At 39.2% G+C, this 26,502-nt stretch overlaps 1 protein-coding gene across 8 annotated transcripts in view; it reads right to left on the bottom strand.

Moving 5' to 3' along the window:
• Window positions 1–193: 193 nt before the first annotated feature.
• Window positions 194–26,502, bottom strand: part of LOC117154049 (RNA binding protein fox-1 homolog 2) — a 330,394-nt gene continuing 304,085 nt past the window's right edge. For 4 of the 8 annotated variants that reach the window (XM_076617305.1, XM_076617307.1, XM_076617310.1 and 1 more), the window contains 6 exons: window positions 25,392–25,545; window positions 20,614–20,677; window positions 19,665–19,691; window positions 8,910–9,076; window positions 7,636–7,699; window positions 194–7,277 (listed from right to left, as the gene is read on the bottom strand). In XM_076617305.1, coding sequence (XP_076473420.1) covers window positions 7,233–7,277; window positions 7,636–7,699; window positions 8,910–9,076; window positions 19,665–19,691; window positions 20,614–20,677; window positions 25,392–25,545 — 521 coding nt within the window. In that variant the 3' untranslated portion in view covers window positions 194–7,232. The remainder of the gene's footprint in view (window positions 7,278–7,635; window positions 7,700–8,909; window positions 9,077–19,664; window positions 19,692–20,613; window positions 20,678–25,391; window positions 25,546–26,502) is intronic. The other 4 variants (XM_076617311.1, XM_076617304.1, XM_076617308.1 and 1 more) reach the window with 3 other exon arrangements.

The raw sequence follows: 26,502 nt of genomic DNA, 5'->3' as shown, positions 1-26,502 counted from the left end.
TTGTACAAATAAAAAGAGACGAGTTCTATGCATAAAATTGTGGAACGTGAAATGAAACATGCCAATGACTATTTTATCTTCCATCTTATCTTCATAGTCGAGAAATTTTTTAACGATAGAGAGATAAAATCGGTGCAAAGAGCGCAACAGGGTTAATGTCAAGGGCGGATGTAACAGAATGGAAGACGGTGAGTTTTATTTGAAAAATATTTAATAATAAACATTGACAATATACAGAGAAAATACGCCATAAGAAGTCGCTATGGGAGTAATAAGAACCTAACAACTGGTCCAGACTTACAAAATATCATCAAATCAGACAATGATAAAGGTGTTCCGTAAGACACCCCGTGTACTCCTATCAGTATTTTGCAACTAAAGTTTTCGAGTTGACCGTATCCTTGTTCTCTCGACATGTTTTTTTTTTGTATATATTTTTTTTGTTACTTCATGTACCTGAAGTTTCGTTATAATTAATTCTTATTTATTTAATTAATTAATTTATTTTTTTTTGCTTTTTTGCTTTCTTTTCCTGCGGATTCATAGATTACTTCCTCGTCGTCGAATTTCCATCGCGTGTAAATGTGTGTTCCGCGGATGCGTGAATATGCTAACGCTCAACTCTTCTGCATTTTTCTTGGCGCAAAAAGTCGTTTACGCTCGTTTTAGCGTTATTCTTTTTATTTCCTCCGGAGTTGGATTCGCAGCCGGAAACCAAATGACGATTCGCACGCGTCTCCCGTTGCGAATCCGTTTACACTGCGAGAAAAGCGAAAAAACAGGTGGCATTTAGCTCTTTTTACGATGTTCTTTAGTTTGTATTCAATTTCATTCTTTCTTTTCTTTTTTTTTTTAATCCACGTTTTCTGTATTTTTTATCTCGTATCCCCGTTTGTCGAAACGTTATCTCTATCGTCCCTCCATTTTGTATATCATCGAATCGCGCGCATTTTCATTCACATCCTACCCTCTAATTAACTTAATCGCTCAAGTTATTCTCATTTTGTCCCTAGAAACAAATACGTCCGAGAACTCTCTATCGTCTGTTTTTGTCGCGGCGATTCGACGAGGTGCAAAAGCATCATATCACGCTCATTCAGCACACGATACACGGACACATATCGTCTCTTCATAATATCATTCACTCATTCACGACTCTAAGAAGTTAGACTTATTACCGTAATAACGCCCTAATGTCATGGAACATCCCTTACTTGTTAATTTTCTCGTTATCTTCTTTTTCTCACTTGTCATTCTCTTTCTGTCTTTGCCTCGCGATAATTCGAAAAAAGAAGATGGCCATGGGTCGTGCTCGAAATCCTCGAAGGTGCTGGCCTCGAAGGTGTATTCGGCACCACGCGTTTTTCATGTGTCCCCGGCATATCGCGGAAGGACGACACCAGAGAGTTTCCGGAATAAGAGAGCGGAAATGTGCGTTGTCGCGTAGACGAATCGCAAATATCTCGTCAGTCAAGGACCTACGAGGATTTCGAGCTGAACTTGGCCACGACGCCGCCTAGTACGCTAGGATATGTTGCTCGTAAAGATGTGTCGTTTACGTAAGTCCTGTAGTCATCTAGATTCACTTTAAAAATCCCGTTTACGGTACTGCCTTTAATAATAATTAGAGTAGAATCATATATTTATATATGTATAACGTTACGGTGCGTATCGATCGTATTGGATTATTTTACAATGCGATTTACCCGCTAGCACTCGAGAACGTACGCGGATCAACGAAAAAGGAGAACGTAAAAATGAAACGTGGGCACAAATGGGGCGAATTAGTCGACTGTGCTCTTTCCAATTTGAAATTTTGACGTTCTACCTCGCATATTTGGCTTGTCTTCCTCTCTCTCTCTTTCTCTCTCTCTCTCTCTCTCTCCCTCTCTCTCTCTCACTTACAATATTTTCTAATTTGAATTTCATAGATTCGTCCAAAGCGTTCGACGATCGAATCGTGCGTGTTAAAATTACAATTATTAGCAGATTCTTTTTTACTTTGTACAATTCACGAAGAGAGGATTCTACGCCGAAGCACGATTTTTTTTTTTTTGTTTGGCGAATATTATAAGTTAGTTTCTAGAAGTATGAAGAAGACTAGTATCTGTGGTTCTATCGTCGAAACAAATGCTCGATTCTTCTAAGAGACTCAGAAACAGATACTATTCTAATCTATTCGTGTTTCTGGCTACCTCTAATTTCATTAAATTTCCCTTTGTACAGCGATTGATTCATTATTCTTTATATAGATAAATTTTCCTATAGATAAATATTTAAGGTGTTCCGCAAAATGTGGCGAATATACGAAGATCGAGTTCAGTACATAGTATCGATAGAACTAGGCTTTCTCGGTGCTCGCGTGATTATTTACAGTCAACCTTTCCTTAAGAACGTCGTGTTCGAATCTAAAATAGTCATCTCGAGTATCTTTCACTAAAACGTATTATCGATCGCGGATCTTTCTATCGTTTCTATGCACTGAACTCGTTCCAATGATTAGTTTCACGAAACACCCCGAGGGACATCGGAGTCGAAGAAACAAACTACTACAACTAAATCGAATCTAAATTAATCGGCTTTACAATTGAATTATATTTATAGAGCACGATCCGTCGATCGCCTGGACGCATTGTTAATTTCGCGAGATGCCCAGGAATACTTGTATCAACGTTTTACAAACAAAGCTAATAAGCAACCGAAGAAAAGAATTACAGTGGAAAGAGAAATGAAATTAATGAAAAATGTAAGCTCAACGACGTGAATCGTGAATATAACGGGAATCGTGTACGGTAGGCCTGCGTACGCAATCGGAGAACACGCTCGAGAAAACGATAAAAGTCCGGAACAAGAGGAGCAATATCGGGGGATGGGAGTTGTGCACTCGTGACGAAGAATAAAGACGCGAAGACGGTGGGTCTCGCCTAGATTTGAGCTTGACTTACGCTAGCCACTAGTTGTAATAGCCTACCGATAAAGGTATCGATTACGAGTAAGTATAAATTGTAATTACAGTGTACAATATACAGGGATAGATCTTTCTTGCTTAGTTGCTCCGCTTTTGGCGCGTGTTCCTCAGCGAACGAACACGATCAAGAGCGTATTCCTTTCTAATATCAATATATCATTTTCGAGCACACAGCATCTCGAGAGCCTTACGTATATGAAAAATGTGTTCGTTCCAAGAGGAACGAGTCGCGATTAAGCGACCAAGGTTCGAAGAGCAAAGAGTCTCTTTTCGATCCTGGGAACGTCTCTTGCCGCTCAAACAGAGAATTCCCGAGAACCTTTCCCCTTTCATTCTCGCTTCTTCGAAGATTATCATACTCGTGCATCACTAGCATATATCTTGTGTTTCCTTTACCATCGTTTATTTCTCGCTTCGTTTCGTTTCTACAGACTCTCCTTTAAAATCTACGCTCGTTAATTTAACGTTACAAGAATCAATGAGTATGTTCTGAATTGTTCGGTTTAGCTCCTAAAACGGGGACGTCCCCCGTTCAATTAATCCTTCCTTTTGTGCTCGACGAAATCGATCACAGTCGATCCCTAATTATGTTATTTACATGTACTGGCGTTCGCACACGCAAAAATAAAAAAAAAGAAAAAAGAAAAAATAAGAATATGTATCTTCTTATTTAGCGGCCAATTTCGGTCCGAGGACCAACTACCGACCATTTTGCCTCTCTTCCTAGCCTAGAGAATTACCCTAACGATAGATTAGAGCTTTAAAATCTACTCGACGACAGTAAACCAACTACGTCGCGTTTAACCACGTCAGTTAGTTTTACTACTGCTGTCGCGTTTTTTATCTACGTAGAAAAAAAAGAACAAAAGACAATAGAAGAAGTAGAAGAAAAAACAAAAAAAAAAAAGAGAAAGAAAAGAACATCTTTGTCATATTTGGCTATTTCACACGACTCTTTGTGTCATACCTTGTTCCAACCCCCCACCCACCCCACCCTCGTTATCCATCGCGTTTCTTTTCCTTGACCATTTTGTTCCTCACGTTTCGTCGTTTTTTTCTTCCTCATCAGTTTCTTTTTATGTCTCCCTTTCACGCTCAAGTTCATTCACTCGTGGCCACTCGCATTCCTTCTCACTTACGCTCCACGTTGAGTCACGCAACGACTTACCTATATATTTATTTATATATATGTATATATTTATTACGATAAATCTCCACTTAACTAGAACTTTTTTTTTTCTGTTCAACATGGATTATCACTCACTCGGCTCAATGTGCGTACCATTTCCCTATCGCGTTTCTTTTTTCTTTTTACTCTCTGCTTCGGAGTACTCTGTGTTTATGTGTGTCTCTGTGTGTGTGTGAGTCTCTCTCTCTCTCCCTCCCTCTTTTTCGTTTTATAATTCTCTCTCGTTTGCCTTCGTGATTACGTCTAGCAAAAAAAGATTTTTCCGACCGATCGAGAAATCAAATTCTGTGATCGAGAATGCGGTAGAAATTCGAGGAACTTTAAACTTGGACGAATCCATCGTTCATCGTTTGAAATGAAAAATGCAAAAAACAATATGTATACATATAATATGTACACGTATATACATATACGTATGTACACGTATATGTATACATACATACGTGTACATATTATATGTATACATATATCGTATATATATATATATGTAAATGAGTTTAGTTCTCTACGTAGAACAGTAAAACATATCTTCGATAGCTGTAGTTAATTTCTAGTCGAGAAATAATATTGGAAATATCACATAAGGAATCTGATAGCTTTCTGTGAAAAGCTGTCCAAGAGATTGCATCAAAATTCAAAGAATCAGTCTATCAATTTCAGCGCCCTCGATCACTCGAGCTCTGTTACAATGTGTCTATCTTTTGTAGACGAATATCGTAATTCTCGATGAAAATTGCTATTCGTGCGTGGACACTCAGTCCATCGAGGAATAGGAATCGTTTCGTCGATTGACATCTTACAAACGAATTTCTCGTTTGTACGAATCAAGTGACAATTTCACGTTCAGAGTATTCCAAATCGGAGAGATTCGAATTCGAGACCAAGATTTACTAACATCATAAATTAATTTCTATTCCAATTCCTGCACCAAAAAGTAGTCACAAAAAAAAAATAAGAGAGCGTAGAAACCTCGATCGACAAGCTTCAAAATTCACAAAATTCGAACAAAAATTACCATCCTTAAAAGGTAATTTTCATTAACTATATAAGAAAAAAAAAAGAGGCTGTCACGTTCCATCTTCCATTGGAGCGTCGACAAGGCCGTGAGTATTAGGAGAAAAGCTGCGTTACATTGTCATAATCTCGATTAGGAACCGGTAGAGACTGATTTGACTAGATTCTGTTTGCCAGAATCTTGCTTTTGTCAGAAGTTATTCAAGGGATTTTCTCTGTCTCTCCCTTCAGCCACATTTACTATTCTACTCTTTACAGCCGCGGTTCGTTTCGCGAATCTACGCACACACACGCGCAACATAGACACACACATATTTGGCATAGAAACCCTACCGGTCACGCGTAACTGCTTCGTCGCTCTCGTCGTTTTCTCTCCTCTAAAATCTTGTCTAGCTACCTAAAGAGGGTCTCGCGTATTTTTCTTCGCTGATTACCGAGCGTGGCGTTTGTCACCGGAAGTCGTGTGTACCTCGTCGACACGAAGGAAGAGTTCCTTTCCGGCAGCCATTAGCGAGAGTTTCCTCTACCTCTTGCACGTCTTATCACGTGTCTGATAATTGGTGTTTCTGATTCATGATTAGGAAAGACCTGTTAACGCAGGCAATTAAACATAAAATTTTGTCCATACGGAGGACAAGGGTAAATAATGGCAATAGTAATAATATTAAAAAAAAGGACACGAAAGAAAACGATCGTTTACTCGTTTCTTTATTTCAGATTTCGTTTTCATATTTTAGCGAATTGTCAATGAATTATGTACAAAATTCTTTCTATATTCATATTTCTCATTGAATGCCTTTTACTCTTTTTGGATCTCAATGAATAACATCGCATTACGATGATACGTAAACTTTGTAATGTGATCTAAATAGTCCCGGTTTCGTTAGTGATAAAAATTCTTGCCGGGTCGCGTTTTAAAAGTTTCTCCTGAACGATTATAGAAACGTGCACGAGCAACGAATTGCATAATTACAATTGATTTCTAGAGAGATCAATTATCTATATCTATCTACTTATATATATATATACGTATATACACAAATATATATACACGTACACCGTCTAGATTCGACACATTTGCCCCTTTGTCATTCAACTTCGTAAAGTCGGAATGGCTGCCGGGTCCGAACTCCGATACGAACTGATAGTTTAATGACGCGATGCCACGTTCCCTTTACACACGAATTTCGACAGCTTCGGAACGTTTCGATTCTATTTCATCTAACTTGTAACTTTGATCCTTCGCCGGATACCGATATTTTTCTTAAGACGCTCGATACGACCGTTTGTTCGGATGTTTAACATGTTTCCAACAAAACTCAATTTAATCAGTCCCCTTTGTCCGCTAATTCAGTTTACCGATTTCCCTGTCTGCCATATATCTCTGTCCTTCCTCGCAACCCTCTTATTATCGATCAGAGTTTGAAAGTTCGACGACGCTTCGGCAGACCTTTGTCGTCTGGTCGATCAACCCCAATCGAAAACTATCTCCAACTGAGAAGCACGCTTTCAATCTAATTTAAATTCTGAGTGTTCTATATCATCTTCCTACGATCTTTAACCTTCTATCTGTTCGTCTATCGGTCCGCTTAATGCATTCGATCGTCCTTTCGTCTGTAACGATTAAGCAAATTTCTTTCTCTTCCTTTTCTCTACGGGTTTCCTTCTTCTATTTTCCCTCTGATCGACTGTGTGTAAAACTTTAATGTACCCGTTTCGCAAACAATTTTGAAATTTTCGTCCTACTTATACGTGGCACGTTCGTAGTCGACTCGGTAGTTCTGGCTTTATTGGAACGTTGTCCATAATGGCCGGATGATTTCAGGATGAAAGACACGCTTTCGTTCCGCGTCGACGAGAGCCGAAGTCAATGATTTTGTATCGGTGCTACGAAGAAGGCTAGCGTCAGCATGCGCGGAGGGTCCAGGCATCGCTTCGTGGGCTAATCGTGATCGATGACGGATGACGATGATGATTGTGTCGATTTCTTTTTGTTCTGGTCATGTTCAGCTGAGTATAACGGTGTACTTGGAAGGCTCGCGCTCTGATATCTGACGATCCTTAGTATGGCGTGAACCTGTTGTAGCCGCCTCTGTATACGGTTGCCTGTGAAAAAGATTGATTTTTTCCATCAATTGAAATTATATTTTAATTTTATGATCGACGATTCCGCCTGAATATTTACGAATAGAGATATTTGAAATATCTAAAGTACGGTACTTGTTATAAAATTGAACGAGCTAAATAGAAAGAGAATCTTTGCTTAATTTCACGAAATTATACATTTCCATGAACATCTATATACTAGTTATTAATTATTAGTAATAAATTTACGAAAATGTTTAGAAATAAAAGAAATAGCCACGGTTTAGTTATTAATTGTCAACGATAAATTCACAAAAGTATCAGCAATTGAAATTATTCCGTCTATTTATCATTTTGAGAGGTGAAAAATTGCATTTACCCCATAGCCAGCTACTGGTCCAATACCATGTCCAAGGTAGGGATCGGCGTATTCACGCCCGTAACTGTAAACATCAACATTGAAACATATTAAGTATCCATTCTGTAATTGTAAATTAATCGATGCCTGTTAAGGAATAAAGGATAAACAGATAAAAGGAGATACAAACTTAGGACGTTATCTAAGGATTTTCGATAGGACTATCAGGTTTTTCGGTAAGAGTATCATCAGGTTGTTGACTTTCGACATGTCTGCGACTCCTAAGAGCTCGACCACGACGACGAATTCTTCTGGAAGGAATGGACTCCGACTGTACATCTTTTTCCGTATATCTGAAGTTAGATTTGTAGAATATGATAAATATAGAATTATAATAGATATAGTCTTCTCGATTCATGAACAAATAACAAATAAAAGCAAGATGATATCGTAAGAATCTTCGATCTCTTCCTCAACATTTTATATCGAAGGGTAGGAATCGTTTAAAAAAAATAATCGATCAAAATCAGATTCTAAAATTCTGAGAAATTAATTTGCCCATAATTGCAGCGTTAATTTCTAACAAAATTACCCTTCTCGAAATAACCAAACGAAATTCAATGATATCACAAAAATTCCCAAAGTTCCTGAAAAAAATATCGATTGAAAACCAATTACGAAAACCTCATTGAATTTCCACAATTAGTTTCTTCATAATCACAGTATCAATAGAACGCTACCATTGTCGAAATAATCAAAGCAAATCTCTTATATCGATACTGTTATTATTATACTATTATATTATACTATTAAAATCCTTTAAAAAAACAACCGACCAAAATCCGACTAGAAAATCCTCAAGAATTAATCTCTTTATAATTCGAGTATCGATGCAACTCTACTAAATTAAATAATCAAAGCAAATCTCTTATATCGGAATTGTTAATAAAAGAAATAATAAAAAAAAATTCCCAATATCCGAAGATTCATATCCCTTGAAAGGCAATCGACTAATATCCAATTAACGAAATTTCTGTTAATTTCTCCATAATTACTAGCTGCCGATAAAATTAAAAAAAGTTCAAATCGCTTAATAATTAAACCGAATCTCTTCGCCGGTCGTGGTTGAAAAGCGCGTCTCGTCTCGAAAGAAGGAAAAAGAAAGGAGATCCCACGCGACGTCGAAGACCGTAAGGGTTATAGTATGTCGCATAAAGGAGGTAGAGAAGATAGGAGAACAGAGCCCGAGGGATAAGGCGAAGCAGGCCTTTCGAAGGGAGTAGTGGTGCGCTTACCCCGCGACTGCGGCATATCCTGCGACCGGTTGTGCCGCAGCTGCAGCTGCGCTGTATGCGCGCGCAGCCACTGCCGTGTAGGTCGCTGCAGCTGCGTAGGTGGCCTGCTGTGCTGTTGAGAGGGGCGTCTTCAGCAACGGTGACGCTGCAGCTGCTGCTGCCGCGGCCTGAAACAGGAACCATGACCCGCCATGCAAGGCTCAAGCAAGCTCCAAGACAGACCAGACAGGATGTCCTAGCGGAGAAACGGTACTAACGCGTCCTCTTCCCGCGTTTACTTCATAAACGTCCCTGCACGCTTCGCAAATATTGGAACTCTCCATCCACAGATTGTTTATGACCTTTACTCCTTAGGGGTTAGGTGTGAGGTAGTAGTTTTGATGAAGGAATTGTTTGATCTTTAGATTGGTTCGTGAAACAAGCGTAAAATGAAATAGGGGTAGTTGGTGGTAAAGAGTATTTAATATTAGAACCATCGGAACACTTGGGATAAGATAATTTCCTATAGGAATTTTGTAGAGATCTACGATATCTTTGGGATTTTTTGATAAAATACGTAGATATTCTTTTGCAGAAATAATATGGACAAAAGTTTACATTTCTCCTTGCACTGAATATTTTTCCTACTATATTCTTAATGTTGTTACGAAGATTGTTTAGATTTACGACGATATAATTTTCAGGATTTCAACGGTTCTTCGTAAGACGCGACCGAAAGAGCGCAAATAATCGAAAATATTTTAGAAAAAAAAAAAAAAAAAGAAAAAACGAAGTATTCTATGATAAAAGAACAGCGCACTTTTAATACAAAATTTTTAGTCTGAAATTTAAAGGGTTGCTGTAAAATGTGTGCAACCCCGGACATAAATACGTCGATGGATGGAACCATTGAACAACGTAATTTACGATCTCGATATATCTATGGATTCCTTGGGTAATTCATGGGTTTTTTAAAATAGGAAATTGCTTTAGGTACTTTATGGTTTTCTGTACAAGGTGTGGAAGGAGTAAAGACATGTTTGTAATCTTTTTAATCACTGGAGAGTTCCATATGTTTGCAGAGTTTTTAACAAAGTAGGGTATTTTTTTTTTTTTTTTTTTAATTTCTACAACGTGCAACGACTTTTATAGATGCGTTTCTAAAGCATATGGATGAGACAGGCGGGCATCGTTCATTCACGATATTTTTTACGACGTTGTTTACGCAGCCGGGAACTTTTATTTTGAGCGCTGTTTGAACAACGAACGCTGTTTCATCCATATGCCACACGGTGCAGATAGTAAAAAGTTTCGAGCACTCAGCTAAATGTGGTTCTCGAAGCTACTGCTTTCTGTCGATCAAAGCTCAAGGAGGCGTGATTTATGTACAGAGAATGATGCGAAAATGATTACATGTTATTTACTCGTCGAAATCGATTTCTGCGATAATAACGTACCAATGTACTCTTTATCGTTTATTTAACTAATCAAAGGTCCCTTTTAAAGAGGCGGTCAAATAAATTTTTCTTTAATGAAGGAACTAATTTTAGTTTATTTTTCTCACAGGAAGAAACTAGACGTTTTATCGTACGATAATAGAATTCTAAAGGGAACATGAAATGCCAAGAGTGATTCAGTTACGAGATGTTAACTGTCTCGGATAACTTCCGAACGCGGCGAGTATCGATGTTCACGTCGAGATTAAGACATATCCATCGAGTGTACCATTCATTCTCGGGGGAAACGCGAAATCTACGTGCATGCATCTAGAATACAAGTGTATCTTCTCTAAAGATATCTTTCTATCACGGGATTTCGCCTGTCAAAACGCTTTTACGCTATTTTCATCTCGCGTCGTCGAATAGCGACGCTCGAGCATAAGAGAATTTTTTCTCGACACGATGAAAAATATATGCAGGTTCGATACTTTGCATATGAAAAAGAAAAAGAAGAAAGTATAAAAAACGTTACTCTCATATTCGATAAAATATAGAAATACGATACAAGAATATAAAAATTTTGTTAAACTTAATTCCATGAATTCCCAAGAGAAATGGATCCTTAGAGTTCCTTTTCATGTAATATTCTGCAATTCTATTTGACGTTCGTAGCGAGAAGTGTATCCACTTCTGGTGATTTTCATGGAATTATCCATTCGACGGATTGAAGCCAGGCTTATTCCGTCACCATCTATGGGAGAGCGCTTAAGTGCACCGAAATTAAATCTCGCCTTTAGTTCTGTTCCGTTTTATTAAACTCTTTTGTCCCGCTTGTAATTCTGCGATCATATTATTCTCTTTCTTAAACGAAATCGTTAGCCGCAAGTCGAGAATTCGTCTACTGGTTCTCCCGCTAATGAAACGCGAACCATTCGCTAGATCAGGGTCTTTTAATTAACTATATGCGTTCCACGAACCTGCAACAAATTGCATATCTTCTTAGGTACACGACTTTTGATTTTCTTCTCTATAAAACATTTGTCGCTAATATAAAATATTGTTATCCTTCGGTTATATATTTTCTGGTACAATCTTTCTTTTTACCATGATATTATCTTTTTCTGTCATTGCTTTCTTTAAGCTATGATATTTTACACAGTTTGTCGTTTTTTTTCTGTTTTGAAATGTATCTCCAACTCACAAGCACGATAATGGTAATCAAGTACGAAAATTTTCGTGACAAATTTTATAGGAGATTCGGTATTTCAGGTACGAGGAAGATTTTTTTAAATTAAATAGAGAATTTCTACCATACAAGGGGGAATTTAGAGCGCACCTTGCAAACCCCTTCGAGATGGAACGCTCACTTGCCAAATAAGCGGACGTTTTTCAAGACGCGATGATTAATGATGCTTTCCAAGCACGTCGTTTTCTTTCGCAACGTGTGCATCGAGCAAACTCCTCATAAATCATACATCATATGCTTTTTGTGCAATAATTGTACTTGATTTCTCCTCTCACGAGTGTCTAATTTAAGAAACGCTAACGTCACTCAATCTCTTTATACAGAAACAAAATTCACCCCGTTGAAACAAGTCCAAATTCCAAGTAATCTATCTCTTTTCTAAATACTTTAACTTTCTTCTCTCGGATCCCTAACAACAATTCAACGAATAAATGACAAATGCCAAAGAAACTGAAGAAACAACGACCAGAGGAAAGAAATATTTTTCCACGATAAAAATATCGTTAACGTTTCGCCAACATCGCCTGAAATACCAGGAATAAGGTTCCCCTACTCATCCTCGATCGTCGCGAAACTTTCGTTAACAAATCTCCTCTCCGGCGAACGAAGAACATCGAGTGAAAGAAGCGGAAACACGGTTTCAACGGCGCCAGGAACTCGTGGAACAGGCCGGTGCGTACTGCGATAGAAGGTCGAGGTTGGAGCGCGACAACGGAAATAAGAATCCGTGGCCGACGTTCCTGGAGACGGGAAAAACTCAGGGGAAAGTTTCTGGGTCGCGGTTCATTTCCAAATGCGAGACACGTTCCTGGTTGCGCGATTTTCGACCGGGATACATCGTGGTATGTGGGTCAAGTGACTCTCGGTTGGTCTGCCCTATTCTGCACACGCTGTTTAGCCAACCGACCACTCCAACCGTGGAAATTATTTAACGTTCCTTGAAATCCTGCAACTTTATTACCTTGCTGCCTTTCACAACAGTCAGTGAGATTCGAAAATGGACCACCGCGATGTACATCGGCCAGCAAAAGTATTTCGACATTTATCACAGGAAATTTTTTTGGCCGTATTACATGAGCTTGATAAACATTTTGAAATTTCACTAGCTTCGTACGATGCACACAGTACATTTAGAGAATTTTCGAACATGTACTTTTGTGGGCCTATCCGTGTTCATGAAGTAGACTCGTTATAAACTAAACTTAATTCGTGCAGCGAGAAAATAATTTAATAACGTCATTTTCAGAGAGAATTTTCATTAGCAAACAGTGAAAATCCTTTGCGAAAATACTACAGTGCTGTTGCTTCAGTTTTATTTTTGAAGCATCGGAAGCCTAGGATTAACGTCTGACCAATGCGGGGACAATCTACTTTCGCTGTTCATCGAAGTTATGGACAATGAATTCTGATGAAATAGAAAGGCAGAACTTCGAATCTAGTACACGGTTAGAGGATTCAACGATATTGGCTTCTGAGAGAAGCTTTTAGAATATTGAAAGTCCGTAGCTGATGTCTAATCAATGTCAGTTCTAATAAAATCGAAGAACAACAGTAATAATTCTTAGACAAGTATAACATCTATAACATCGCCAGTTTACTGCTTGGGGAAAAAGCAATGTCTGATCAACGCAAGAAGCATCTACTTCAAGCCAACGTCCAAGACGTAAATACCGAATCTTAATTAGTTAAATAATGGCGATAATTCTTCGAGAAAATTATACGATATTGCGACTCTACTCCTCTGAGAACGTGAATTTCGGAATGTCGAAAGTATAGAAACGATGTCCGACAAATACAGAGATTCTACTTTTACTTTCGAATAAAATTACGAATGTTAGAACGAAATAGAAGGTCAGATTTTTCACAAGAACATTCCACGATATTAATTTATTCCTCTGGAAACGAAACATTCAGAACGTGCGAGCCCAGCGTTCACGTCTGACCAATGCCGGGCTTATCTACTTCTACTCGAGCGACGTTAAAGTCTGAAAATTTCTTGCATCTCAAACTTCTATATTTCCATCGAGTCGAAAATATATTTAACGAGATACGAGTTGCGATCTCTGTAGAACATTTCGACACGAAACTGCTCGCGTACGATACTTAATTCCAGCGCGGTTAAAAGGCGCATCGCCGCAGGGTCAATTAACTCTCGGTTATTTTCAAGGGTGGATGCAAAGGTGGCTGGAAACCAGCGTTACAACGTTCATCGCGTAGTTGCCCGCCGATCGTTTTCCTTTTTCCATGTCCGTTTCCGTCTCCCTATTCCTCGCTGAACCTCCGTTCCGTGAAACGACAAAACCGCAACGGGGATATCGCGTTTACGCCGGCCTGGTTCACGGGTCAGATGTTACGTTAACGATCTCCTCTTTTCCCGACATAACGTTTCACCAGTAGCCACGAGAACGTATCTGGATAATTACTCCCTTTTCGTCCTATGCTCGATCCACTTTCACCGCCACGCGGGGCTGATTTTGTTTCAACTAGCCCGGAAATTGGAGTCGATGCGTCCTAATTGGTCGGAAAAATTTCGACGGCCGTACGGAATTTCGTGCAATTTGTCCAACGCTTTGGATACCGAACAACTATATTTTCGTTGTTTGTGAAATAATTGAAACGTTAATTATCGACGTCGGTATCGACTTTCGTTGCAATTTACTTTATTAGGCTGTCTATAGATACGTAAACATTGAAAATTTAATGTCGATATAAACGAAGCTTTAAACAGCTAGTATCGGACAATTGCGATTGCTTTTAATTGGAAGAAGTGTTTTTAAAAAATTCTTTATTTCGAAATTGCAGGAATCAGAACGATATTCAGTTCCCTGTCAATTCTCATAAGAAACGAATAATTGAAATATGCTTATAACTATGAAAATAATGTTCTGCGTTTATCATCATAAAGAGTTCATTATATTTTTCCAGTTCGTCAAACCGTGTTACGTTTAAGAACGAAATTGTAACTTAATTAATCACGGAACTAAAAGGATGACACGTTTAAAAGTTAAAATAGCTGATTATACAGGGTGGTTGATAACTGATGATACGAATAAAAATTTTTTTCTTAATTTTCTTTTTTTTTTTTTAATTTTTCCATCGAGACAACGATCTACAGTGAGATCCGTTATAACGTACCGCACGCGTACCGAGCGAAAATTCAAAGTCGTTTTTCTCGGAAACAAAGCCTCAAACGAAAAATTTTTATTCTATATTTTCGACTTCTTTTTTCGCGTAGAATCACCCCCTTTCCGCTTGTACCACCAGTTACCAACCACCCTGTATATAAATTCTCAGAACTTCGACTCACGCAACTGTAATTTCCAGTGCAATTGGTACCGGTATCGACTATTGTCGTAATTTATCCCCCTAAGCTCTCGATTCTCCCAACAAAAATACTAAATCCTCAATTTCTTTTTTCCACCGAATAATAATTATCGTATTTAACAGGGCAGCTTGGAAGACGGAAGCTCAGCGAAATAGCCGGAATGAAGCTGTCGGACGCACGAAATGACGCGACGTTGATTTATGAAGAGAGAAGAGGCAGGCTTCCGCGCGGACCACTGGCTCTCTTCCTGAAAAGCTCGTAAATCCTGGCCGACAACCAGGATCCCTCGTGGCCGGTTCCGTGAGGCGAATAAAGACGAACCGGTACGCCGGTACCATTAGAAAGAAATCGAATCGTTGGCGCGGTCCCGAGCAGGAAATTAGCCGCGGAAAATTCTGTGGCCGCGATTCGACGCACGCGTGTCTCTCGCAAATTTACGACGCTGCATTCTTTCGCTTCTCGATTTACTTGGTCGATCGTTCGTGCTCCATTTACATTTCATCCCACGGAGAACCGGTTTGCAACCCCCTCTCTGCTCTTTTACGTTTTCTTTTTCCTTAACCCTAACCGTTCGACGTGAAATTTGTTCGATCACCAGTTTGTTTGTACAGCCGTTGCTCCTAATCGAAGACCGTTTTTGTTTTTGCTGCAATTTCGGTTCTAGTTCATTTTTACACGAACAGCGGACGGTTTTCAAGTGGACGAACAACGTTAGGCTTTCGAAATTTCTAGACCGAAATTGAAGATAAATTTCTCGAGTATACTCGTTGCTGTATACTCTGTACGGTATAATTTTGTTCTTGAACTATCGTACGAACGGTGGGAAATTTGAGGCACCGAATCTCAGATCTTTTCAATTTATAATTTCCGATTAAATTTCTGAAATTAGATCGAGTATATTAGACGGAGCGTACATTAGCGTGTTGTGCTTTGGAAGGAACGATTCTAAAATGAATTAATGCTACAAACTGGCTTTATCAAATAGTTCTGACAAAGCTATCCTTGATTCAAGAATCAAAACGTTTCTGCTAATGTATTTCAGGAATATAATGAGATTCTATGTTCGCTAAAGACTCTCCGATAATTGCGTCTAATATTCCTAAGGGAAAGAGACATGCCTCCTATGTATACGCAAAGAAAACGTTTACGTTCAGCTCTACGAAGACATGGGGCGGTGAAATTTCCACGAGATTGTGATGATCCCTTCGAAAACTCGATCACCGATTCCAGCAAGCTACGTACCTAATGTACATGACGCGTGCGATGAACGCAACTATGATGAAACGTATCTCACGTGGAAAGTTTCTCGCTGTGAAAATCGATATGCTCGACAGAAATACTTGGATCGCGTAATAAAATCACCGGGACTTGAGAATAAACGATTTAACGAGTAATTATTTCTTCATCTTGCGAAATTTACTAAGGTTTCGTTCGAATAAACGGAGTCTACGTAAACAGAATTCTACGGTAGATTACTCGTTCTAATTTCTAGCAGTTGAAACACAAATCACTGTTCAGACTGCCCGTTTGAATTTGCATAAAGATTACAGTTCATGTACAACCGATACGATCGCAACTAAAGCATAAACGTTGAAACGCCAACGAAACACAACAGACGGAAGATATTAAGCTCTATCAAATTGCAAATGATCTTGCAGGATTCTCAGTCATCCCTCGAAAGCTTCGAGCTTGATATCCGTAGATAGGTTCGAACTATCGACTTGACGTTTCGAGAATCGAGTGCACGAGACGGGGCGAGGTTCGACGATGCTCGACGACGCCTCGAGTGCCTCGTCGAGCATCTCGAATTCCAGCAGTCACTACATCCACGACGGTTTCCGTCAAAAGCTTTAGAGGAACCACCCCGTTGCGCGACAACTCGGCTTCTCTAACACGTTCTCGATTAAGTCGCCGGGCAGAGAACTAATTTCAAGGGGCTGAATCTGTCGCCATGGGGTGTGTCGGTTTGTTGTGGGATGGGTGAACTCGGAGCAACTCTAAACTAGCTAAACAACTCTTTCTAAGATACTCGCCGGGTCCGCGGAGTGCTCACCAATTGCAGCCGTTGCTTGCAGCTCAGACGCGTCTCATCTTCGTATTATTAATGGAGGGGAAGGATGCAGAAACAAAGGAAATTTCGAACTTGCCGGATAATTGGCCTATTTTATACTTCTTTTTACTTTCACGTATATTCCGACTGGAAAGCTCGCTGCGCTTTTTGCCGTTTCAACGAAATTCATTTTTCCAGACACTTTTCTGGCTACTTAACGAGTTGATGATTACGCATACTATCGTAAAAAGTTGATTCTCCGAGTTATGAAAGTGTATCACGCTGGCGAACAAAGTTAGAAGCTAATTAATTTTGAAACTAAAATTTAAAATACACGCTTGAATTCCAATTCTCGTGATTCTACAGCGCTATAACGTCGCTTGTGTAAATTATTATGTAAATCAATAAATGTAAAATTTGTTAAAGATTGCCAGTAAATTGTATCGAATACTCGTATGTAGCTAGCAGCGTATGTGGAAGGGCAAAACAACGAAGGGTAGAAAAGGAAATAGAGAATTTTTGTCGATATTTCTGCATCGCTTTGAAGGATGATGTTAGAGCTATTCAAAAACAGTAATCGACGATTGTCTTCGATAATCGTGGAAGAAAGTTGCAGTTGTCGTGTCGGCGAGGAACTTTTTTCTCCGTTTGAAAATTATGATACACACATTACTTCCTATATACTCTAGTATTCTCAACGTACAATATCGCGTGTATGTCTACGTAAAAGCGACAAACCCATGGAAGAGAATAAAAGTATCACTTTCTAACAACAAAGAACAGAGGGTAGGAGCAAAAATAATAATAACGAAAAAAAGAAAAGAAAAACAAAAACTACCAATCACATGCATTACATTGATACAGAAGAAGGAATAAGAGGGAGATATAGATAATAAACATTCGGGGAAGATGCACAGAACAGAGGGAGAAGCTTAAAGAACCGCAACGACAGAGACAGACCGTGTTTATAATACTTGGGATCGTAAAACAGAAAGGAAGAATAAAAAAAAAAAATAAATAAATCGTTGTTTGTATTAAACGGAGAAAGTAAAGTGTGATACAGATGTGAGACGTTGGTACGACGATCGGTGAGCACTCCTGATCGGCCAGGTCCAAACGAGAGAAACCACCAAGAAGACAGGACAGGAGAGAAGAAAAAAAAGGGACAAATAGTTAAAAAAATAATGAAAAAAAAAACAGGAAGAAGATAATAATAGACAAACAACGGGCGAAGAAAGATCACTCAGGGCGGACCCTTAAAATTCCTACCTCCAGAGCGGGCGCTTTAGCCTGAAACACAAACGGCAAACCTGAAAAGAAATTCCGGCCAGATTCGGGTGGATTTTAATATGGCGTCGCGTTTAACGAGGGATCGTTGTCGTTGGTGTGGTCGTTGCTTAATATTATTATTATCATTATTATCATCGTCAGTGTGATAGAACCTAGAAACGAATCTATACATGTTCGTTTAGTGTCTGTGTAAATAGCATTCGAATGATAAAATCGATTTCGTGTCCACGGTGTTTCGTATATTTTGATACTTCGAGTAAATGTGAAAAGAGAATGAATGAAAAAGAAGGGGTGGAAAATGAGTGGATGAAGAGAGATCAGGCGACAAAATGCAACAAGATGCTGCACGATCTTGCGACGCGATGTGGTGCAATGATCGAATCGCAAGAGACGCTTTCCAAGAGTTTTGATTTATCGTATTTATTGATATCGTATTGTTGATATTTGATTTATCGATATTTCATCGTTGTGAAATGTATTTACTTAGCAATAACGAGAGCAGATAAATAAAATGAGAAATATAATCTTTTTTAAATGTAAAATTCGAAAACGTCTCTTGTTCAAATATCGCGAAATAGTAATATATTTAGAGAAAAAGATTTTATTACGTAAAATCGAGAATGCTGACACGTTCGACCCAGTTCACTGGCATTCCATTAGTCAAAACTTGGCAGGTATTTGAGCGCAATCGATTACGTTTCAACTATTAAAAATATAAATTCTTTTATCAAGTTTTCCGAACGTGTCAAAGTATGAACAAACGTTGTTCCCCGAAATTGCAAAAGAGCATCGATCTCGCTTATCCCTCACTTAACGTACAAAAAAATAAACTCATCTCCATTTATATAAAAAAAAAAAAAAAAAAAGAGCATGGAGAAGGATGTGGAATATATTCGAAAATCTAATTTCTCCCGCGTATGTCGTTGCCATATTACCAGAGCGGATTTTTGTAACGGAATGACGTCGAAACAAGAGGACAGTTGGCGAAATGAGCGCGGTGTTCGAAATTAATTTTCATGCCGCGCGATGGCGAGCTGCAAACCGGCTGTCGAGGAAGTAAAGCTCAAAAACGATAGCTGTCGTTACCCGTTTCCTGTGTCTGCTCTTTTGCAATTCCTCGTTGCCTCTCGCTTGTTTTATAATTTTTTCTCTATCTCGTTCGAACGAGATTTACCCGTAGATTTTTCGCGTATACGATGGAAGGCACGAAAGAGAAACGAGAGATGGTGAAAAAAGGGAGGAATGAAAAACCGAAAAAAGAAAGAAAAGAAGAGAAGAAAAAATGGACGAACAGGCGGATGAAAAAAAGATGGACGAGAGTGACGGCAGATGAAAGAACGTAGGGACGGGATAGGGATGGCGTAATTGTTATCGGGATTCTCTGCGTTTCACGTGTGTGCAAGCCTGGCAAAACGTGTCAACTAACGTCAGCTGTTGCTTGAGGCCATTCCAGCTAAACGGGTCCGGAACAGTTGCAGACTTTAGTCAATATTCCTCTGACTTCTTTTCTCTTTGTTCTAGTTCTCTCTCTTTCCCCCTTCTATCTTTTTCGTCTATAGTTTTGTTTCTTTTTTTTTTCTTTTTGTTCGGTTTGATGTTTGTTTTTACCCTTTCCTCGCTTTTACTCTTTTTTTTTTTGTTTTTGAACGCGTCTCGTGCTCTGTTTCCGCGACACGATCGACGACGTATCGATTAGAAAAGGTAGCTTTTTTTTTTTATCGGTAACAATGAACTCTCCCTTTTGCTAAGGGATAAGAACGACCGACCGGTTCGCCATTGTCACGTGAAACCGCCGTTTCCTGGTCGATCGGTGTGTACAAAGGCTACTTCATTTTGGAGTGGCGGAATCATTGTCCGTGACGAATTTTCAATCGCGTCTTTGCCAATATCCGTGCAATTTGTCAATTCTTTCTGATCATTTTTCTATATCGAATTAATATTCCGATAATTCTATAGATACGTAAGTTTACATAGAAGCTAGAAACTAATTATTGCGAACATATGGTTCGTAGTTTTAGAAAGAATAATTGCCATTTATCCACGGAACGTGTATCCAAAGTGAAACATCGAAAAACGCTTACTAATTTGGAAGTTTCAGGTGGTAGGTTGGACCGTGTTCAATTTTATGCTTGTCGAGTAGATCGATGAAGAAAATCGATACGCAAACAACGATCAACCGGGATTCGTTTACCAATTAATTCACGATAATCTATCGGCAGCGTCTGAAAGGTGATCGATTAAGCGGGCTGACGTTTCAATCTGGCCGAGGGGCGTCGCTCGATTTAATTAAAAACTCATTCGTCGTCGTTCGCGCCCCGGAAACAGAGCACCGGCGACAATTTCCGGCGGAAAATCAGGGAAATCTCGTGTCTCACCTGTAGCCTGTAGTTGGGATCCTGTGTCGCCGCGTGTGCAGCTAGGAACGGGTCGTAATAAACGCTGCAAAATAAAAATCACCAATGTTAGTTTTGTATATGTGCACGAATTTCTACGCAACCAGCATCTTTTCGATTATTTCGCTATTTTTTTTTCCAATATGTTTTTCTTTATACATTTCTTTTTCTCGGTGTGTGTTTCGTTTCCCTTTAAAATGAAGTATAAATTATTCGTTTCTTTTTTAAAGCTTTTAGTCCTACCTCTCTTTTATTCGATTTATCTTTTGCTCCAACTTGTTTCAACTTTACTTAAACTTGTATCGAATTAAATTTTCCTGATTGAATTATTCGATGAAATAACAGATCTTTCTTCAACGTCGTCGAAAAGAGGCTGGTTGCCTTCGATTCTCTGTAAACGAACCGTTGACAAAAATTTCGTTTCTCGTGGCATTCGAAACGCGATTCGAGCGCCGAGTGCTCTCGTCTTGTTAGAAGCTTCGAGTTCCACGATCGACACGATATACAGCGTCAAAGGATATGATTTAATCTTTTTTATTCGATCGAGGACCACGCTGTTCTCGCGACTCGATGAATTTCGCCCATTTGGCGAATGAAAGAATCGCTGCGTTCGATCAAATTCCGAAATCGAACGCGTGCAACTAGTCTCGAACTCATCTCTTATACCTGACGTATTTATTCGTCGAGTTACAATGCTCTCGTTCGATTCTCGACAATTGTATCAAAACCCTAGCGCTTCTCAATAGATCGCGGAATGATTTTTTTGAAATTTCGAACCGTCAAAAATCGCTGTACGCTGTAGCTCAAAAATATCACGCACTCGCTTTCCTTTGACAGGATATAATTTAATCGTAAGTCCTCTCCCCCCCTCCCCAAAAAAGGATTTATCGATGTTCATTTCTAAAGTCTACTATGCAATAACAAAATCGACGCTCGTGATTGTCAAAGCTTGCGGAATTATTTTGTTGTTTGGAAAGCTCGTTATCTGCGGATTGTTTAATCTTCTAAATTAGGAGTTGACGTTGTTCGTCGATTGGCACAACACGAACACCGACATTATTCCAAACAGCGAGTAAAACACAATTACACGATTTAATGCGTTACTGTTAATTTTTTCAAGCAGAATTTAAATTTATCTATTGCTAAAGCCTATCAAAGTGAAATATTTATGAGCCGTGGCGTACTCATCGAAGTAATGAAACTTTGAAACGTCTCGAAGAATCACGTTTTGCAATTTTTGTCTCGAAGAATCACATTTTGCAATTTTTCTTTCGAACAATCATATTTTGTGATTTTTCTTTCGAACCGAACGAGAAAACGTTCCGAGTCGATCGATTTTACGAGAGGCGAAAGTTTCTCTTTCGCCATCTCCATTTCCCCGTCGATTTTATCCGTCGCCGGTTATCACGGTGTATTCGAGCGAGGTCAACGAAAATTCATAAATCACATCCGGCGTGTTCTTCCATTAAAAACGTGTCGGTATCATCGGCGTGATCGGTGGATCGAAGAAGAGTAACGAACGATTTCAACGATTTACGAACGCACGGGAATACCACCCTTATTTATGAGTAATAAAACTGACGATTGATCGGTGGGAAAATATGGTTGCCACGCGGAAACATCGACGGCCTCGAAATTTTCCATCATCCCCTTTTATCCGGTTCGCGCCGTGCGAAATTGTTTAATTAACGAGCGATGCTATTTATCGACGCGCGAGCGCGTATTTGTTCGCGTTCACCGACGGAAACTAATTAAAAATTTCTTTGTCGTGAAAAATTAAGGAATCATTCTAAACGATCTATCGCTGCGCGTAACTTACCCTGTTATCATTCTTTAACCGCTTAAGAATTATATTTGTTCAGGAAATTCTATTAAAAAAAAACATTTAATTTCTACTATTGATTTAGTAACATTTCGCCATTGCAAGTAATTACGATTCGATTAATTAATTATATGATCGGAATTACGACAAATCTTCGAATTACACTGTTTCGTTCATTGTACAGTGTTCCTATTTTAACGGACTTGGATTGGATTTTTATAATATCATTCACATTGTCCGATATCCTCTTGGAAGAATATCCATTTTCTTTACATTAGCTACACTGTAATTAAAAATTTAATTAATACATCCAATTGACGTTCCGGAAGAAAAATAACATTATCAGAGAAGGTATGATAAGAAAATGTTGCATATCTAAATTTCTTCAAATTAATATATCCTTAAGCGATTAATTTTTGAAATCCTCTATAAACCTCGTACTTCCTTTTTATTTAAATATCGAAAATATCAACGCTATAAAAGTTTCTCTATCAACCGCACCAAGTTCACGATGATCACGTTTATCCGTTCGAGGCTTCCTTTAACCTCTGATAATTCCTCCTTGCAAACAAGTTCCTCTCAAGCAAGTTTCTTTACAAACCTCCTCCTCCACTATCCGCCGATCGTATTTTCACGTTTACAAGAAAAAAAAAAAAAAACGCTTCGTTATCGTGTAATATTGGTTTATCCATGTTGACTAAAAGGCTTTTTAAAGTGCGTTCTATAGAAGGTTCTCTCTGGGGAAAAGGAAATTGCGATTGACCTGGTGGAAAGGTTACATCGGTGCATGCAGGATGATTTCGACAAGCAGACTATAACGAGCGAGACACGTGCAAGAGGGCTGGTCGCAGTGGGTAACCAGAAGAGCGGGCTGGATTTCGATGACACTCGATGATCCGCGGCGACAAATTGGCAGAATTTCTGTACGGTCGTCGGTCGACGCGCAAAACTGGATCGGCTGTTGAACGAAGTGTGAATTTCCACGTGAAACTACGGCGTCGACGTGGCCGGCTGTTGCGTTCGAGAGAGGAACGTGATATAGGTAGGAAAAAATCCGGGTCAGTAACTCGAATATTTCTTATTCGCCAGTCTCGTTAAAAAATATTTCATCCGACGAGCAACTCAGGGAAATCCGATGAAACAGCTCTGTTGCAAAGTGCTTTTGCTATATCGTGTATCTTGTATTTCTCTTGCGTATCTATGTTCGTGTTATCTTGTATTTATAAAACGATTTATACTTTTATTTCGAGATCCTGAATTTTAACCTGTCGGCTTGTGTAAAACGCCAAGACGAGACATCTCATTTTATGTTCGCTAATATTCAAATTTTTCGAACTAATTGTAATATATAATATATGTTCTAAAGATTATTTGTAATTTCATTTCGAAGTCACGTATTAGAAAAGATGATTCTTCGCTCAAGTTACCAAGCCAATTTTCAGCAAAAAGATATATTTTTTATTGAAAGATATGTATCCGTAGAAATCTGATAGTTTAATATAGCATTTTATTAATTTTTAATTCCAAAAACGTATTGTACAAACTTGCAAACGTATTTTAGAAACGAGTCGGTTTATTAAGTTTATTCATTTTCTATCTGTGTTGTAATTACGATTGAAAAATCTTTTAATTTGACCAAAAATTGTCTTCGTCTCGTTTTAACTACTAAGAAACTTGTGAAAATTCTTTACTATTCCATTACACGCCCGATATGTAGGGATATTCGTATTATCGACAATGTTAACGATTTTAAAGTGACACAATGGATAGTTTGCTCGACGACAGTTGACAACTACGCTATCCATTCTGAAACAACATTCTCAGAAACGAGCTGGCTGGAACTACAACTACCACGAACTTCGTACAACGAATATCACCATCCTTTGTGCCAGAACAAGCACTTGAACGTCTTCTTCTGTACTCTGAACACCTCGTGAACTATACGATCTCCCATTCACGGACTTAAACAGTGTATCTCTTAAACTTTCTCACGTAACTGTTCCAACTTACAAACTTTGCCGCTCCAATTAAAGCTTGTGTGTGTGCCAAGACCCCAGACATGCCTCGAACCCAGTGAACTTTGCTACTTTGTTACAGAGCTGTTCGTGTACTAAAACTTCGTCTTACTCTTTAACGTTATCCCCTCTATATTCAATAATCGCCAGGCTAAATATACGAGACCGTTTTATAAATAACGTGCATTTTCTGAGAATTCAGACAGACGTTTCTTCTACAAATAGAGAATTTTGATGAGACGACAAATGATCATAGAAAAATTGGGGAGTACAGGGCATTGATTAATTCGTTAAGAAGCATAATTCGTCGAGCAGAGAAATTTATGCGTAGCAATTACACGAACACGGTGTTATTAGGAATTACACGTTGCTTCGTTAAGATACAAAAAAATGTGTATTCTAACAAATTATTAAATTTTCTATTCCTCCTTATCTTACGAAGCAGCCCTATAAATAATTCCATTATTTTAAGTTCGCCCCTCAGAAAAGCAACATTCGTTACCGAAAGGTTAGACTTCAGCTTCTCGCGCAAATTAATCTTTTCCTGTAACGAACCATAATTGAACCGATATAATTTAAACACAGATTCATTTTTACCTGTAATAAAATTGCAACGAGTAATCTACTTCGGGTATTACGCATATTTCTCTACCTTCTTTGCATTTTTATATACGAGTACCATTAAAATCTACAAAAATCCGTGCCTCAACGATGTAATTTATATTTTCAATTACACGCGATATCTCAATTTCTTTTTCATTTAAACTGAAAACCTCGAAATTCCGCCATTTGATAGATCACGCATCCAGCAACCCCGCTGATTAAAAGTTACCCGCTGCGGCTTCGAAATACCAAAAGTACCGTTGAATTGCCATCGTTGGATGGCGCGTCGAGGACGGCGCAGAACGTCGGAATCTACTTACGCAGGTGCGAAGGGATGCAGGGCCGTGGCCGCAGCCGCGGCTGCGAGCGGCCCCGGGTTTCTGGCAAGAGCCAACGCCGCTGCACTGGTTGGGAAAGCTGCTCTCGCAGCGCCCACTCTTCCTCGTTGGATGGCAACTCCTCTCAGCGCCGCTGCTGTAACAACACACACAAACGCACATGCCAATGTTTGCCTACCTTCTTCGTAGCGCTTTTACAGCGTCGGTTAGTGTTTGTGCTGCCGGCCAAAATCGCTTCGCTGGCTCTTCTCTTTCTCTACTTTCTTCGACGTTCATCGATATTCTCCTTTTTTCTTTTCTTTTTTTTTTTTTTCTTGGAGATAAATCGTTGACAAACCAAGGGCGACGACGAGACGAGATTAGACGAATTTCAGGGAGTTGAACGGGCTCAGGGAAACTTTCGACCACGGACGGAAGGTTTGGAAAATCTTGGAAACGCTCGTTGCACCAAAGAAGGCGATTCCTTTGAAATTCCCATGGAAATTCGATGGAAGTTAACCAGACGTTTAAAAATTGATTTCTTTGCGCGAAACTATCGTAACAACGGATCCTACCGATTTATCCCGTTTCTGTCATTCAAATGTCTATTTCAGCATCGTATACTCGAGCGACAGACGGAATCGCACGTTTGAAGGGAAGATTAAAACGGCGAATCGATAAATGAATTAGAAGTATAATCAAAGATTATGGAGGCACGGAGATCTGAATCTCGAGATGTACGCTCGGATGTACCTGATTCTGACAAGAAGAAGGACCGACGTTATCCGTTTTCCTCCGAGAAACGACGACGGAGAGATTCGGATTTTCTCATAAATAGTTGGCTGCAGCGTTACCGATCCAGTCGAACAGAGTCTAAGAAAAGTAGCCAATATCTGGAGAAAAGGTATGTTGGAAAACCAACTACGTCTAAGTATAGTCCATCAGCTGCAGCTGATGAAAACCGACGCATGGAAATTGCTTCTACGTCTGCAGATACTTCTCAGACCGTGAAACTTCCCAGACCTACTATAAACATCGATCGGATAACACCTAAGGAAGACGACACACCTGTGAGTGCAGTAAAATTTCCTCTGCCGCAGGAACGGCAGGAAGC

Source organism: Bombus vancouverensis, chromosome 3 (genome assembly GCF_051014615.1).
Source record: "Bombus vancouverensis nearcticus chromosome 3, iyBomVanc1_principal, whole genome shotgun sequence".
Lineage (NCBI taxonomy): Eukaryota > Metazoa > Arthropoda > Insecta > Hymenoptera > Apidae > Bombus > Bombus vancouverensis.
The sequence above is the reverse complement of the archived record's forward strand: the minus strand, read 5'-3'. Positions and strand labels throughout refer to the sequence as shown.